This window comes from Seriola lalandi, unplaced genomic scaffold, assembly GCF_002814215.2.
Source record: "Seriola lalandi dorsalis isolate HSWRI2012SDOR001 ecotype SW California unplaced genomic scaffold, Sedor1 jcf7180002054927, whole genome shotgun sequence".
NCBI classification, from domain to species: domain Eukaryota; kingdom Metazoa; phylum Chordata; class Actinopteri; order Carangiformes; family Carangidae; genus Seriola; species Seriola lalandi.
Genome location: NW_019525479.1, coordinates 1,788,187 through 1,803,182, shown reverse-complemented (window position 1 = coordinate 1,803,182; position 14,996 = coordinate 1,788,187). Strand labels below are relative to the sequence as shown.

Here is a 14,996-nt window from a genome sequence, read left to right as displayed (position 1 = left end):
CACAGGCCACGTCTGGATTAAAATGCTAATGAGCAGTTCAACAAATTGAAATGTAATTGAGTGTGATTTTTGTGAGCTGCTCAATCCCACCATGACGGTCAAAACTGTCAAACTCTTTCTGTCCCTCCATCATCCGTATCCATGGAAACCACAGCAAACATTGAAAAAGATACAGATACATTTTTAAAAAACACACCCATTGCTCCCCTGCAAACAGGTTGTGTTGTTAAATTTAAAATGTAAAAAAAAAAAGGCAGTTTAGTTTATTCAGGTGATTGCGGGAAAAATTGGATTTAAACATGTCGACATTTTGCTAAAATGTTCCTCTCGTAGTTTAAATTTTCTGTTTTTGAGTGTAAACTGCTGTTGTAAATCATATCTTGAAAAATCCTCTTTAGTATTATTCATTTCTGATTTATGAAAAGCAGTTTACAGTGTAATATTCATGATGCTCAGTATTAGCATGATGTTTGGTACAAACCTAAATTACGAACAAACACCAGCTGTAGAAACAGGAAGGTTTCATGGTCTGAAGAGACAAGACTTAGTTTATTATGTGAAAGAAGTGAGACTGAAGATGAAGTCCCTTTAATGTCTTATTTATACAATGATTATGGGCTACACTTTGTATTTACTGTTTATTTATATACACAAACCAATGCGTCATATGGCACAACTTTTATATCCATGGCCAGTTTGTAAAGCCCATACCCAGAAACTCGACAAGAAAAATCAAAAAATCGGCACAAGCACCAGTTTATTAATGATCCCTGTTTTTGTAAAATGTACTTTATTTCTGATTAGTTCCTCTGGATGGATGATTATGAAAGTTGTGTTGAGTTGTGTTTTCAGACAGAATACAAAGTTATTTCTAGCATAATGCTATATGTAGGAAGTTATGCTCACCACTGCAACTGTATTTTTTGTTTTCTTATGTCCTTGCAGTCTGGTTATTTGAATGAGTGCACGACACAGTAAATATCAGATCATAATATAATATAACAAAACAGCATAAACTTACCAAAGCATTGACTGTATTTTTCTGATGAACATGTTTTGTTTTTTTTACCCTTTTCCTCTCAGGCTGAGAACTCTGCTCTGATGTTGGCGAACGAGAGTCAGAGAGAGGCTTACGAGAGATGCCTGGATGAGGTGAGTTCATGTTGTTCAATATGAATACATTCAGAAACAAACAGTGACTGTACATCCACAACAGCTAAGTCACTGAACCCAATGTGTTTTCTTCTGTTATCAGGTGGCCAACCACGTGGTCCAAGCTCTGCTCAATCAAAAGGTAACACGACACGAACCTCCATTCCTGCCTGTGCTCTGATTCTTTTACTGTAATGTAATAGACTGAGGTCTCACTTCCTCGTCTGTCACTGAACAGGATCTGAGAGAGGAGTGCATCAAGCTGAAGATGTTGGTGTTTGACCTGGAGAGACAGAACCGAGCGCTTTGTGAGCTTTTTCAGCAGAAACTGCCCAACCACCCCACGGCTCACTACCAGGTAAATGGGCTTCCTCTGTGGTGATTCATAAATGATTCAGTCTCATAAACAGCTGTGGTCGAACAAGCACTCAGATCAAGGTTCAACACAGTCATTCTCTCCATATACAATACTCAGCATACAGGGAGGGAACCTGCATTCCTGCATTATACACAACAAGAACAGATACAATAAAAACCACCAAAGACAGTGAAGTAATATGAAGTTGAATAACAGTCAAAATGCACACAGCCTGTATTCAGAAACCGAGCCTTTAAAATAAGCCATTTGTGATGTCACAACAAAGCAGTCAATACCCTCAGCCATGCCCCAAGCCCCGCCCACCTGGACCCACCATCCAGCCTTGCGGGATTTGGTTTCTCTGAATGTTTACGTGAAATTTGCTGAATTTTTATTCAGTCACTCTGAAAAACAGTGAGCCAATCAGAAGAGAGACTCTGAGCTTCTCTTCTGATTGGCTCACCGACCTTTTGTTGCTAGAGCTCCAGAGAGAAACCTTAGAGGAGATGTAAAACTACATTGAGATGGTTTTTGGTTCTTAAAACCACAAATATATCTTAAAACTATCATAAATTTATAACACTTAAAATAAAACACAGAAAAAGTGTAAAATATGGACCTTTAAGTAAAAGTAGTAATACAACAATGTAAAAGTTAGGTAGCTTAACTTATTATTATTATTATTATTATTATTATTATAAGCTCAGGTCAGCGGCAGCTGTTCTCAGTATCCTTCAGCCCTTTTTAGCTAGCTAGATTTAAAGTATTTAAAAGTAAAGTAAAAACTCTCTGATAAAGAATTCCACTTTCTGGCCCTAAATCTAAAACAAATGATGATCTTATGTAAAAGTAACCAGTAACCACAGCTGTCTAAGAAATATATTGTAAGTGTAGAGGAGTAAAAGTAGTTCAAAATGAAAGACAAGACCTCAAAAATGAACTCAAGAGCAGTACTTGAGTCACTTTCCGCCACCGCCTGTGTGTCAGTGCACAGCTCTGATTCTTGGGACCAGATGGAGCTGCTCATTTCACCTCAGCCTCATTCTTTCAAACACGGATGAGCCAGTAATGGATCTGAGTCTCTTCACCTCTGCTCTATATTGTTCCAACAGATGCCGGGATAATGTAGCTCCTATTTGTCTGTGTATACAATAGCCTGTAGTGTATACAATGTCATCATAATTGCCTCATGAATCTCTTGTTACAGGTCCATGCAGGACCCCTCCCAGACTACAATGCACAGCTGCACAATGACTCTGCCAAACAGGTGGAGCCTGCACAGACTGAAGCACAAGCCAAGGTGATTATCACGCAGCCGACCGGCAAAACTTTACCCGACATTAAGAGGGGAACAGTAGTGTTATATCATGGCCTCTGAATGAGACCACAGTGTGTGGCGTTACAACGCGCTCTGACATTTGCTCTATTTTTCCACTATTGTGCTTTAAATAAGACTCCCGCTGCTAATCTCCCCTGCACTCACTTCCTGTACGCATGCACTCAAAGGTCTTGATGAACTAAAATGTTTGTCAACAGTGATTGTGTGTTGATAGAGATCTTTTTCTATCCAAAGGGAAATGGCTACCGCACACAACATGCCTCCCCGGGCCCTCGGGGCCCAGCCACCTCCATGGAGGCCCTGTCACCCTTCTTCAAGAAGAAAGCACACATCCTGGAGGTCCTGCGCAAGATGGAGGAGACGGACCCCCTCAAGTTCCACCCGTCCACCGCGAGCTTGTCTTTCTGCGACTACAGCCAAGTGCTCATGTCCACAGAGGCCGTTTTGGCCACCGCGGACCCTCTTCCGCTACAGTGCAAATCCCACCACACACACTGCCACTGCTCCTGCTCCGACACTGACACGCACCAGCATGTCAACGGCGACGGGGCGGTGAAGTGTGAGGGAGGGAGCACCTGCTGTTTACATTGCAAGAGGAGCCCGGACAGTCCTCCAAAGCCGTGCAACCACGTCTGTAGTCCCTCGAAAGCCACCTCCGCCACCCAGAGCCACGTAGTTCCTGCAGCTGCTATGAGCGAATGTCACAGTAAGAGCAGAACAGCGGAGTCTGTCCCCCCGTCTAAACAATGCACCAAGAATGAAGCCCACCAGCAACCAGCAGGCGCCGCCGCCCACTCATCAGTCACAGAAGCAGCCGATCAGAGCCTGGAGGTGATGGCAGTGGAGCAGCAGCAGGATAATTCAGAGGGTTGTCTAAACGCCAGCGACTCCGAGGAGCTCACTGGTTTCTGTCCCACCTCCCACTTGCCCAGTTCTGTGAAGGAGATCTCACACTGTGACATGGACACGAGTGATGGCGTTCACAATGGCTTGGCGCTCTCCAGCAACGCTATGTCGGATGACCCCTCGTCCACCCCAGAGAAAGACAGCACAGACCAGGAGGCCTCCTCTGTGAGAGCCAGTGCCTCCGTCAGCCCCAGCCCCTCCTGCCTCAGCGATGTCAAGGCTGCCGCCATCAACTCCCCGTCCAAACTGCTCAAGTTTTTAAAGATCCCCTCGATGGGGGAGAAGCCTCAGGCTTCGACCTCTGCTGTCCGTCTGAGCCCCCAGCTCACCCGCAACTCCAGGATTCCCTGTCGCACCAATAACTACGAGGTGTACCACTCTCCTGTTCCCACGCGCAGAGCCACCACCACAGAGCGGTGCAGGCAGCCCCCTCCGCCACCCTCCAGGTCTGAGTCCTACCCTGCCACGCACTCGGCACCCACCTCCCCTCCGCAGCCTGAAGACGTCTGCTCCCCGCCTGCTAAGGAAATAAGCTACAGCAGCCTGTCTGCACCTAAAGCCAGCGCTGGCTCAAAGATGGGCGCTCCCTCCTCTGCATCCTCTTCCTCACCCAAAGTATCCCAAAGGGTCCCTCATTATGAAAATGTCTGTGATATGTCTAGCAGCTCCAGAGAGGAGGAACCAACCCAGAGCCACGAGAAAAGAACCACTCTTCCATCTCAAACAAAGGCGAACGGTGGCGAGAGGAAGCTTGTTAAATCGCTACCAGAGAGCGTCCTGAATCCCGCTCCTCAACGAAAGCAGTCGTCCTCCTCTACGTCAGAGTCCACATCAGATGATGAGGAGGATTCGGACAGCCCAGTGTGGGTTAACCATCACAGCCTACCCAACTCCTCCGCCCTCAGTAAAGCTCAGGGCCGAGCTAACTACTCACGAACCAGAGAGAAACAGGAGACTGACATACGGGAGGTGACTGTGCAAAGCTCTGAGGTCGCCCAGCCGCCGCCTCCACCTCCAGTCAGGAGGAGCGACTCCTCTTCCATCCCCAAGAGGCCTGCGACCGGGGCAGCCAGATCCCAGGCCGACTCCAGTCACCACGCCTTCAAAGACAGACTGGCTGCACTGGGAAAGCTGAGGAGCTCTGAGGATTTACAGGGCGGTCTCAGGCCAGTCGACACGGCGAATGAAGGAACCTTTGGGGAGGAGAGGAGTAAGACAGTGGAGAGGCCCATGGAGCTCCATAAAGAGGAGCAGAGACATCCAAAATACACAGACTCTCTGGATGGTAAACCTAAAGGTAGCGGTGGTGGTTTGAAGTATCCGGGGTCATCTCAGCTGTACGAACAAGTGATAAAATCTCAGTCGTCTGGAGCGGCAGTGGTGAAACAAGAACTGTGTGTGATCAAGCCAGAAGGCTCCAAGAGCAAAATAGGTCTGCCATCCCCCAACACAGATGCTCCGCAGGTACTACGCAACAACATCAAGTGTCCTGGCTCCCTGAATCTGGCCTATAACGTTAAACCTGGTCCTCACAGTAGCAACAGCCCTAACAAAATCCCTCCAAAGTCACCGTCCAAGCCTTGTCAAGGCCCGTCCGTCCACAGAGGGGGGAAGCCCGCAGAGGCTCCACGTTACTCGTCCAAATCAGAGGAGAGGACCAAGATCAGCGGGAAAGGGAAAAAGAATCCGATGTATGGAGACAGCCTGCCACCTCCTCCTCCGAGACCTCCAACATCAGAGGGGGAGAAGCCTTTGCAGCCGGCGCCCAGCCCGCAGTCGGCCATCGAGCAGAAGGTGATGAAGGGCATCGAGGAGAACGTGTTGAAACTTCAGGAGCAGGACAGAGGAGGGCCGGGCGGCGAGGTCAAGCAGAAAGCCTCCAACGGCATCGCAAGCTGGTTCGGTCTGAAGAAGAGTAAGCTGCCTGCACTGAGCCGGAAGACCGACGCAACCAAAGCAAAGGATGAGAAGAAGGAGTGGAAGATCAACATCCCCTCGGTGGGCAGGGACTCTGTGAAAATGGCCACCAGGTGTAAAGAAGGCGTGGAGGGTCTGAACATCTCGACCCTGATGGAGAAGGCAGAGGGGCTGAGGAGAGCCCTGGAGGAGGAGAGGGCGTACGTGGAGAGGTCAGGCAGGGGTCACTCCTGTGAGGTGGTGATGGACCAAGCTCAGGGACAGCTGGCTGTCATGTACAGGGGAGCGCGCTCTGACAACTTCATGCAACAGCTGCTAAACAGGTGAGAACTCAACAGGACAAGTGGCTTGTAAAGCTGGTGGAACAACAAACTATAGCTTTAAAGGACCAGTTTCACATTTTGGGAAATGTACTTATTTTCTTTCTTGATGAGTTAGACGAGAAGTTCATTACCATTAATCTACTTGACTTCCACTAATGTACACAATGTGTACTACTATCACTGTACAGTATAAAATCAGTACATATAAAAGTTAATGTCATGGTCTTATTTTTAGTGTCTATTCTCAGTTTTTATTTTGTTTATTCTGTCTGAGTCATTGTTGATAGGTTGACCATGAATGGGATACTTTGGCCTTGGTAGTGCTACTTTAGGTGTGTGTTTTGTTCTGTACTAGACTTAATCGTTACACAACCTTGACAAACTATACATTGTTTGAAATCTCTGAGTCTCCTGATTCTGTCTGAGCAAAGCATTTCAGGATCCTCATATCATTGCAAGAATGATAGTCTCTCTTACACTCATTCTGTCTGAGCTTCATATTTACAGCATGTAAATGAGTGTGCATGAGTGGTATTGATCTTTTCATCTATGTCTCAGCCTGAAAGCAAATAGATGTTTTTCCAAAAATGTCAGATAGTATTTAAACCTTTTCACTTCATTTATTTATTTTATTTTATTTAAGGACATGTTAATTTAATTTTATTTGCAGTCCTTTGGTGAGATGGAACCAATGGTGTGACAGAGACAAGAAAACACAATACAGACATCTGTAGCAACAACATAAGAATCCTCAAAAAAAGAGCACAAGTTACAGAGCAAAACACTTGGACAATGATACAGCAACAGTATCCAAACACAGCCAAGCAGTTCTGATTAGCAGCAATAAGACATAAATAAAAGCCTGGAGATATTAATTGAAAGCTTGTGTTTTGTGGCTACAGAGTGGATGGGAAGGACATGATCAGCGTGCCCCAGCGCCGGCTCTCCTTCGACTGTAAGACGTCCAAACCGGTGTTCACTCAGCAGAGCGACATCATCAGTCACACCACCAGTCGTGACGACATGGAGAAGGTGCATCTTCAATTACACAACTAATTATTTCTCTGTAGACACAGACTGACAAGATTTAGTGATAAAACAAACTGACCAGAAGGAGTACATGAAAAACACAACTCTTTGATTTAATGTATCGAACTCTCAGGTTTTCAGTGTTCATCAGGAAAATCTGTTCAACATAGTATCAACTTTCAAGTCTAAACTTGGCATCCAAATCATTGTTGCATACTGATGTGAAGAGCTGACTTTCAGTTCACTCACTGCTCCATCTGCTGCTCTGTTGTTCTTTCATGCAGGGATCAGATAGAATTGGCAAGATCACGTCAGATGAAAACCTCGCAGATTCGGTTCACTCTCAACACTTTGCAGGTAAGAGGAGTCAGCTGGGAATTCAACAGAGGAGCGTGGTACATATTGTGAAATTTATTAGGATTGTGACCTCATGGAAGATCAAACCAGATTTATTTGGACCTAATCTGAAAATAAGTAAACGAGTATGTCAACACAGAGTGAGAAGTAAATACATAAACAAATCAGAGCTGAAAGGATGATTTGATTAATTAAATACCAGACGTACTACTCTCCCACTCCCATAAACTATGAGTTGATAAACAGAAGATTAATACATAAAAGATTATGAGGATGTTCAAAAATCCAAAAATATATATAAATTCTGCCTTCCGTTCTCTTCTTTGATTGTAAACTGAATATCTTAGAGTTTTCTGCTGTGGGCTGGACAGAACAAGTTAATTTGAGACGTCACTTTGGGCTGAAAACTATTTTCTGACATTTTACAGACCAAACAATGAATCGAAAAAAACTTGTAGATTAATTGAAAATTAAAATAATAGTTGCTCCAGAATAGTTATAGTTAGTTTAGTCAAATCAATTTCATTTATACAGCCCTGAGGGTCTTATCAATGGAGTAAACAAAAACTCAGTCCTTAGACCTTGCCTTGATATTAATACTTTACTCAAGTACAGGATCAGAATACTTCCTCCAGCACTGCAAATCTCTGGCACACCATAAGGGTTTTTACTTAAACATGACTAGCAAATTAGCTCACACCTTTGTAACCATAGCAGAGTTAAATAAACAAGGCAAGACCCCTGAGGAAAGTCGATTCTGGTGTTGCAGGAAAAGATAAGATATATAGCAAGGGAATCTCAACATTGGTAGGGACGCAACAACCCCCCTAGTTTGGCATAAAAATGTCAAAAAATGTCATAGTGTAGTAAGGCAAAAAAAAAGTCAAAAAAAGTCACAGTATAGTAAGGCATAAAAACCAGATAGTATATTAAGGCAAAAAACGTCATAGTATAGTAAAGCATTAAATGGCAAAAAACATCATGGTATAGTCTGGCTTAAAAATTAAAAAAAAAACGTCAGAATAGTAAGGCAAAATAATGTCAAACGTCACAGTATAGTAAAGCATAAAAATGGCAAGAAATGTCATACTATCCTAAGGCATAAATATGTCAAAAAACATCATACTATAGTAAGGCATAAAAATTGCAAAAAACATCATAGTATAGTATATCATAAAAATGTCAACAAATGTCAGCTTGGCATGAAAATGGCAAAAAAACGTCATTGTATAGTAAGGCAAAAAAAAGTTGCAGTATAGTAAGGCATAAAAATGGAAATTGTCAATAAATGTCATAGTATAGTATGGCATGAAATTGTCAATAAACGTCATAGTATAGTAAGGCATGAAATTGTCAATAAACGTCATAGTATAGTATGGCATTAAATTGTCAATAAACGTCATTGTATAGTATGACTTGAAATTGTCAAAAAATGTCATAGTATAGCATGGCATAAAAAGTCAAAAAAACGTCATAGTATAGCATGGCATAAAAAGTAAAAAAAACATCATAGTATAGTATGGCATAAAAAGTCAAAAAACGTCATAGCATAGTATGGCATAAAATTGTCCAAAAAACGTCATAGCATAGTATGGCATAAAATTGTCAAAAAAACGTCATAGCATAGTATGGCATAAAATTGTCCAAAAAACGTCATAGCATAGTATGGCATAAAATTGTCAAAAAAACGTCATAGCATAGTATGGCATAAAATTGTCCAAAAAACGTCATAGCATAGTATGGCATAAAATTGTCAAAAAAACGTCATAGCATAGTATGGATTAAAACGTCATAGTATAGTATGGCATGAAATTGTCAAAAAACGTCATAGAATAGTATGGATTAAAACGTCATAGTATAGTATGGCATAAAATTGTCAAAAAACATCATAGAATAGTATGGATTAAAACATCATAGTACAGTATGGCATAAAATTGTAAAAAAACGTCATAGCATAGTATGGCATGAAATTGTCAAAAAACGTCATAGTATAGTATGGATTAAAACGTCATAGTATAGTATGGAATAAATTGTCAAAAAACGTCATAGAATAATATGGATTAAAACGTCAAAAAACGTCATATTAAAGTATGGCATGAAATTGTCAATAAACGTCACTGTATAGTATGACTTGAAATTGTCAAAAAACGTCATAGTATAGTATGGATTAAAAAATCATAGTATAGTATGGCATTAAATTGTCAAAAAACGTCATAGTATAGTATGGCATGAAATTGTCAAAAAACGTCATAGTATAGTATGTTTTAAAACGTCATAGTACAGCATGGCATAAAAAGTCAAAAAACGTCATAGTATAGTATGGATTAAAACGTCATAGTATAGCATGGCATAAAAGGTCAAAAAACGTCATATTAAAGTATGGCATAAAATTGTCAATAAATGTCATTGTATAGTATGGATTAAAAAATCATAGTATAATATGGCATAAAAAGTCAAAAAATTTCATAGTATAGTATGGCATCAAATTGTCAATAAACGTCATAGTATAGTATAGCATAAAAAGTCAAAAAATGTCATAGTATGGTATGGCTTGAAATTATCAAAAAAAACGTCATAGTATGGCATGGCATAAAAAGTCAAAAAACGTCATAGTATGGTATGGCTTGAAATTATCAAAAAAAACGTCATAGTATAGTATGGCATTAAATTGTCAATAAACGTCACAGTATAGTATGTTTTAAAACGTCATAGTACAGCATGGCATAAAAAGTCAAAAAACGTCATAGTATAGTATGGCATAAAAAGTCAAAAAAACGTCATAGTATAGTATGGCATAAAAAGTCACAGTATAGTATGTTTTAAAACGTCATAGTACAGCATGGCATAAAAAGTCAAAAAACGTCATAGTATAGCATGGCATAAAAAGTAAAAAAACCATCATAGTATAGTATGGCATAAAAAATCAAAAAACGTCATAGCATAATATGGCATAAAATTGTCCAAAAAACGTCATAGCATAGTATGGCATAAAATTGTCAAAAAAACGTCATAGCATAGTATGGATTAAAACGTCATAGTATAGTATGGCATGAAATTGTCAAAAAACGTCATAGAATAGTATGGATTAAAACGTCATAGTATAGTATGGCATAAAATTGTAAAAAAACGTCATAGCATAGTATGGCATAAAATTGTCAAAAAACATCATAGAATAGTATGGATTAAAACGTCATAGTATAGTATGGCATAAATTGTCAAAAAACGTCATAGAATAGTATGGATTAAAACGTCAAAAAACGTCATATTAAAGTATGGCATGAAATTGTCAATAAACGTCACTGTATAGTATGACTTGAAATTGTCAAAAAACGTCATAGTATAGTATGGCATTAAATTGTCAAAAAACGTCATAGTATAGTATGGCATGAAATTGTCAAAAAACGTCATAGTATAGTATGACATGAAATTGTCAAAAAACGTCACAGTATAGTATGTTTTAAAACGTCATAGTACAGCATGGCATAAAAAGTCAAAAAACGTCATAGTATAGTATGGATTAAAACGTCATAGTATAGCATGACATAAAAGGTCAAAAAACGTCATATTAAAGTATGGCATAAAATTGTCAATAAATGTCATTGTATAGTATGGATTAAAAAATCATAGTATAATATGGCATAAAAAGTCAAAAAATTTCATAGTATAGTATGGCATCAAATTGTCAATAAACGTCATAGTATAGTATGGCATAAAAAGTCAAAAAATGTCATAGTATGGTATGGCTTGAAATTATCAAAAAAAACGTCATAGTATAGTATGGCATGAAATTGTCAATAAACGTCATAGTATAGTATGGCATAAAACGTAAAAAAAAACGTATGGCATAAAACGTAAAAAAAACGTCATAGTATATTATGGTTTAAAAATTCAAAAAGCGTCATAGTATAGTATGTCATGAAATTGTCAATAAACGTCATATATAGCATAAAATTGTCAAAAAACGTCATAGAATGGTATGGATTAAAACGTCATAGTATAGTATGGCATGAAATTGTCAAAAAACGTCATAATATAGTATTGCATGAAAGGTCAAAAAACGTCATATTAAAGTATGGCATAAAAAGTCAAAAAACGTCATATTAAAGTATGGCATGAAATTGTCAATAAACGTCATTGTATAGTATGGATTAAAACGTCATAGTATAGTATGACTTGAAGTTGTCAAAAAACGTCATAGTACGTTATGGATTAAAACGTCATAGTATAGCATGGCATAAAAAGTCAAAAAACGTCATAGTATAGTATGGCATGAAATTGTCAAAAAACGTCATAGTATAGTATGGATTAAAACGTCACAGTATAGTATGGCTTGAAATTGTCAAAAAAACGTCATAGTATAGCATGTTTTAAAACGTCATATTATAGCATGGCATAAAAAGTCAAAAAACGTCATAGTATAGTATGGCATAAAATTGTCAAAAAAACGTCATAGTATGGTATAAAATTGTCAAAAAATGTCATAGTATAGTATGGTATAAAACGTCACAGTATAGTATGGCTTGAAAAGTCAAAAAACATCATAGTATAGTATGGCATGAAATTGTCAAAAAACGTCATAGTATAGTATGGCATAAAAAGTCAAAAAACGTCATAGTATAGTATGGCATAAAACGTCAAAAAACGTCATAGTATAGTATGGCATGAAATTGTCAAAAAACATCATGGCATAAAACGTCACAGTATTGTATGGCTTGAAATTGTCAAAAAAAAACGTCATAGTATAGCATGTTTTAAAACATCATATTATAGCATGGCATAAAAAGTCAAAAAACGTCATAGTATAGTATGTTTTAAAACTTCAAAAAACGTCATTGTATAGTATGGATTAAAACGTCATAGTATAGCATGGCATAAAAAGTCAAAAAAACGTCATAGTATAATATGGCATGAAATTGTCAAAAAACGTCATAGTATGGCATAAAATTGTCAAAAAATGTCATAGTATAGTATGGTATAAAACGTCACAGTATAGTATGGCTTGAAATTGTCAAAAAAACGTCATAGTATAGCATGGCATAAGAAGTCAAAAAACGTCATAGTATAGTATAGCATAAAATTGTCAAAAAATGTCATAGTATCGTATGTTTTAAAACGTCATATTATAGCATGGCATAAAAAGTCAAAAAACGTCATAGTATAGTATGGCATAAAATTGTCAAAAAACGTCATAGTATAGTATGGCATGAAATTGTCAAAAAACGTCATAGTATAGTATGGATTAAAACGTCATAGTATAGCATGTTTTAAAACTTCAAAAAATGTCATAGTATAGCATGGCATAAAAAGTAAAAAAAACGTCATAGTATAGTATGGCATAAAATTGTCAAAAAACGTCATAGTATAGTATGGCATAAAATTGTCAAAAAATGTCATAGTATAGTATGTTTTAAAACGTCATATTATAGCATTGCATAAAAAGTCAAAAAAACGTCATAGTATAGTATGGCATAAAATTGTCAAAAAACGTCATAGTATAGTATGGATTAAAACGTCATAGTATAGCATGTTTTAAAACTTCAAAAAATGTCATAGTATAGCATGGCATAAAATGTCAAAAAAACGTCATAGTATAGTATGGCATAAAATTGTCAAAAAACGTCATAGTATAGCATGGCATAAAAAGTCAAAAAACGTCATAGTATGGTATGGCTTGAAATTATCAAAAAAAAACGTCATAGTATAGCATGGCATAAAAAGTCAAAAAACGTCATAGTATAGTATGTTTTAAAACTTCAATAAATGTCATAGTATAGTATGGCATGAAATTGTCAATAAACGTCATAGAATAGTATGGATTAAAACGTCATAGTATAGTATTTCATGAAATTGTCAATAAACGTCATATATGGCATAAAATTGTCAAAAAACGTCATAGAATGGTATGGATTAAAACGTCATAGTATAGTATGGCATAAAATTGTCAAAAAACGTCATAATATAGTATGGTATGAAATTGTCAAAAACGTCATAGTATAGTATGGATTGAAACGTCATAGTATAGCATGGCATGAAAGGTCAAAAAACGTCATATTAAAGTATGGCATGAAATTGTCAATAAACGTCATTGTATAGTATGACTTGAAATTGTCAAAAAACGTCATAGTATAGTATGGCATAAAAATTCAAAAAGCGTCATAGTATAGTATGGCATGAAATTGTTAAAAAACGTCATAGTATAGTATGGCATAAAAAGTCAAAAAAACGTCATAGTATAGTATGGCATGAAATTGTCAAAAAACGTCATAGTATAGTATGGATTAAAACGTCATAGTATAGTATGGCATGATATTGTCAAAAAACGTCATAGTATAGTATGGCATAAAACGTCAAAAAACGTCATAGTATAGTATGGCATGAAATTGTTAAAAAACGTCATAGTATAGTATGGCATAAAAAGTAAAAAAATGTCACTGTATAGTATGGCATAAAAAGTCAAAAAACGTCATAGTATAGTATGGCATAAAATTGTTAAAAAACGTCATAGTATAGTTTGGCATAAAACGTCACAGTATTGTATGGCTTGAAATTGTCAAAAAAAACGTCATAGTATAGCATGTTTTAAAACTTCAAAAAATGTCATAGTATAGCATGGCATAAAAAGTCAAAAAAACGTCATAGTATAATATGGCATGAAATTGTCAAAAAACGTCATAGTATAGTATGGAATAAAATTGTCAAAAAATGTCATAGTATAGTATGGCATAAAACGTCAAAGTATAGTATGGCATAAAATTGTCAAAAAAACGTCATAGTATAGTATGGATTAAAACGTCATAGTATAGCATGTTTTAAAACTTCAAAAAATGTCATAGTATAGCATGGCATAAAAAGTCAAAAAAACGTCATAGTATAGTATGGCATAAAATTGTCAAAAAACGTCATAGTATAGTATGGCATAAAATTGTCAAAAAACGTCATGGCATAAAACGTCACAGTATTGTATGGCTTGAAATTGTCAAAAAAAACGTCATAGTATAGCATGTTTTAAAACGTCATATTATAGTATGGCATAAAAAGTCAAAAAACGTCATAGTCAGTGGGTGATGGCATAAAATTGTCAAAAAATTTCATAGTATCGTATGTTTTAAAACGTCATATTATAGCATCGCATAAAAAGTCAAAAAACGTCATAGTATGGCATAAAATTGTCAAAAAACGTCATAGTATAGTATGGCATAAAAAGTCAAAAAACGTCAGTATAGTATGGCATGAAATTGTCAAAAAATTTCATAGTATCGTATGTTTTAAAACGTCATATTATAGCATGGCATAAAAAGTCAAAAAAACGTCATATTGTAGTATGGTATGAAATTGTCATAGTATTTGATAAAAAATGTCAAACTTTAATAACACACACACCACACTTTTTTTCCCCAAATTTATTAATCAACCACTTACATCAATACTTATAACAGCATTTACAAGACGTTTTGCAGTGATGAGACATTAAAACAACCATATAAATTGCACATTAAAGAAAAAAATTGCTTAAAAAGTACATTATATATAAAAACAAGAAAATGAATACTTAAACAGTGATAGAATGTTAAATTTATAATTTATTGGTAAACTGCAATAAATAGTAATGTTTTAA

General features: G+C 37.4%; 1 protein-coding gene across 3 annotated transcripts in view; it reads left to right on the top strand.

Moving 5' to 3' along the window:
* nckap5l (NCK-associated protein 5-like) overlaps positions 1 to 14,996 on the top strand; it is a 50,458-nt gene that overhangs the window by 28,066 nt on the left and 7,396 nt on the right. For all 3 annotated transcript variants that reach the window (XM_023392987.2, XM_023392988.2, XM_023392991.2), the window contains exons 4-10: positions 1,084 to 1,152; positions 1,256 to 1,294; positions 1,391 to 1,510; positions 2,718 to 2,810; positions 3,084 to 5,995; positions 6,898 to 7,027; positions 7,309 to 7,381. In XM_023392987.2, the coding sequence (XP_023248755.1) occupies positions 1,084 to 1,152; positions 1,256 to 1,294; positions 1,391 to 1,510; positions 2,718 to 2,810; positions 3,084 to 5,995; positions 6,898 to 7,027; positions 7,309 to 7,381 (3,436 nt within the window). The remainder of the gene's footprint in view (positions 1 to 1,083; positions 1,153 to 1,255; positions 1,295 to 1,390; positions 1,511 to 2,717; positions 2,811 to 3,083; positions 5,996 to 6,897; positions 7,028 to 7,308; positions 7,382 to 14,996) is intronic.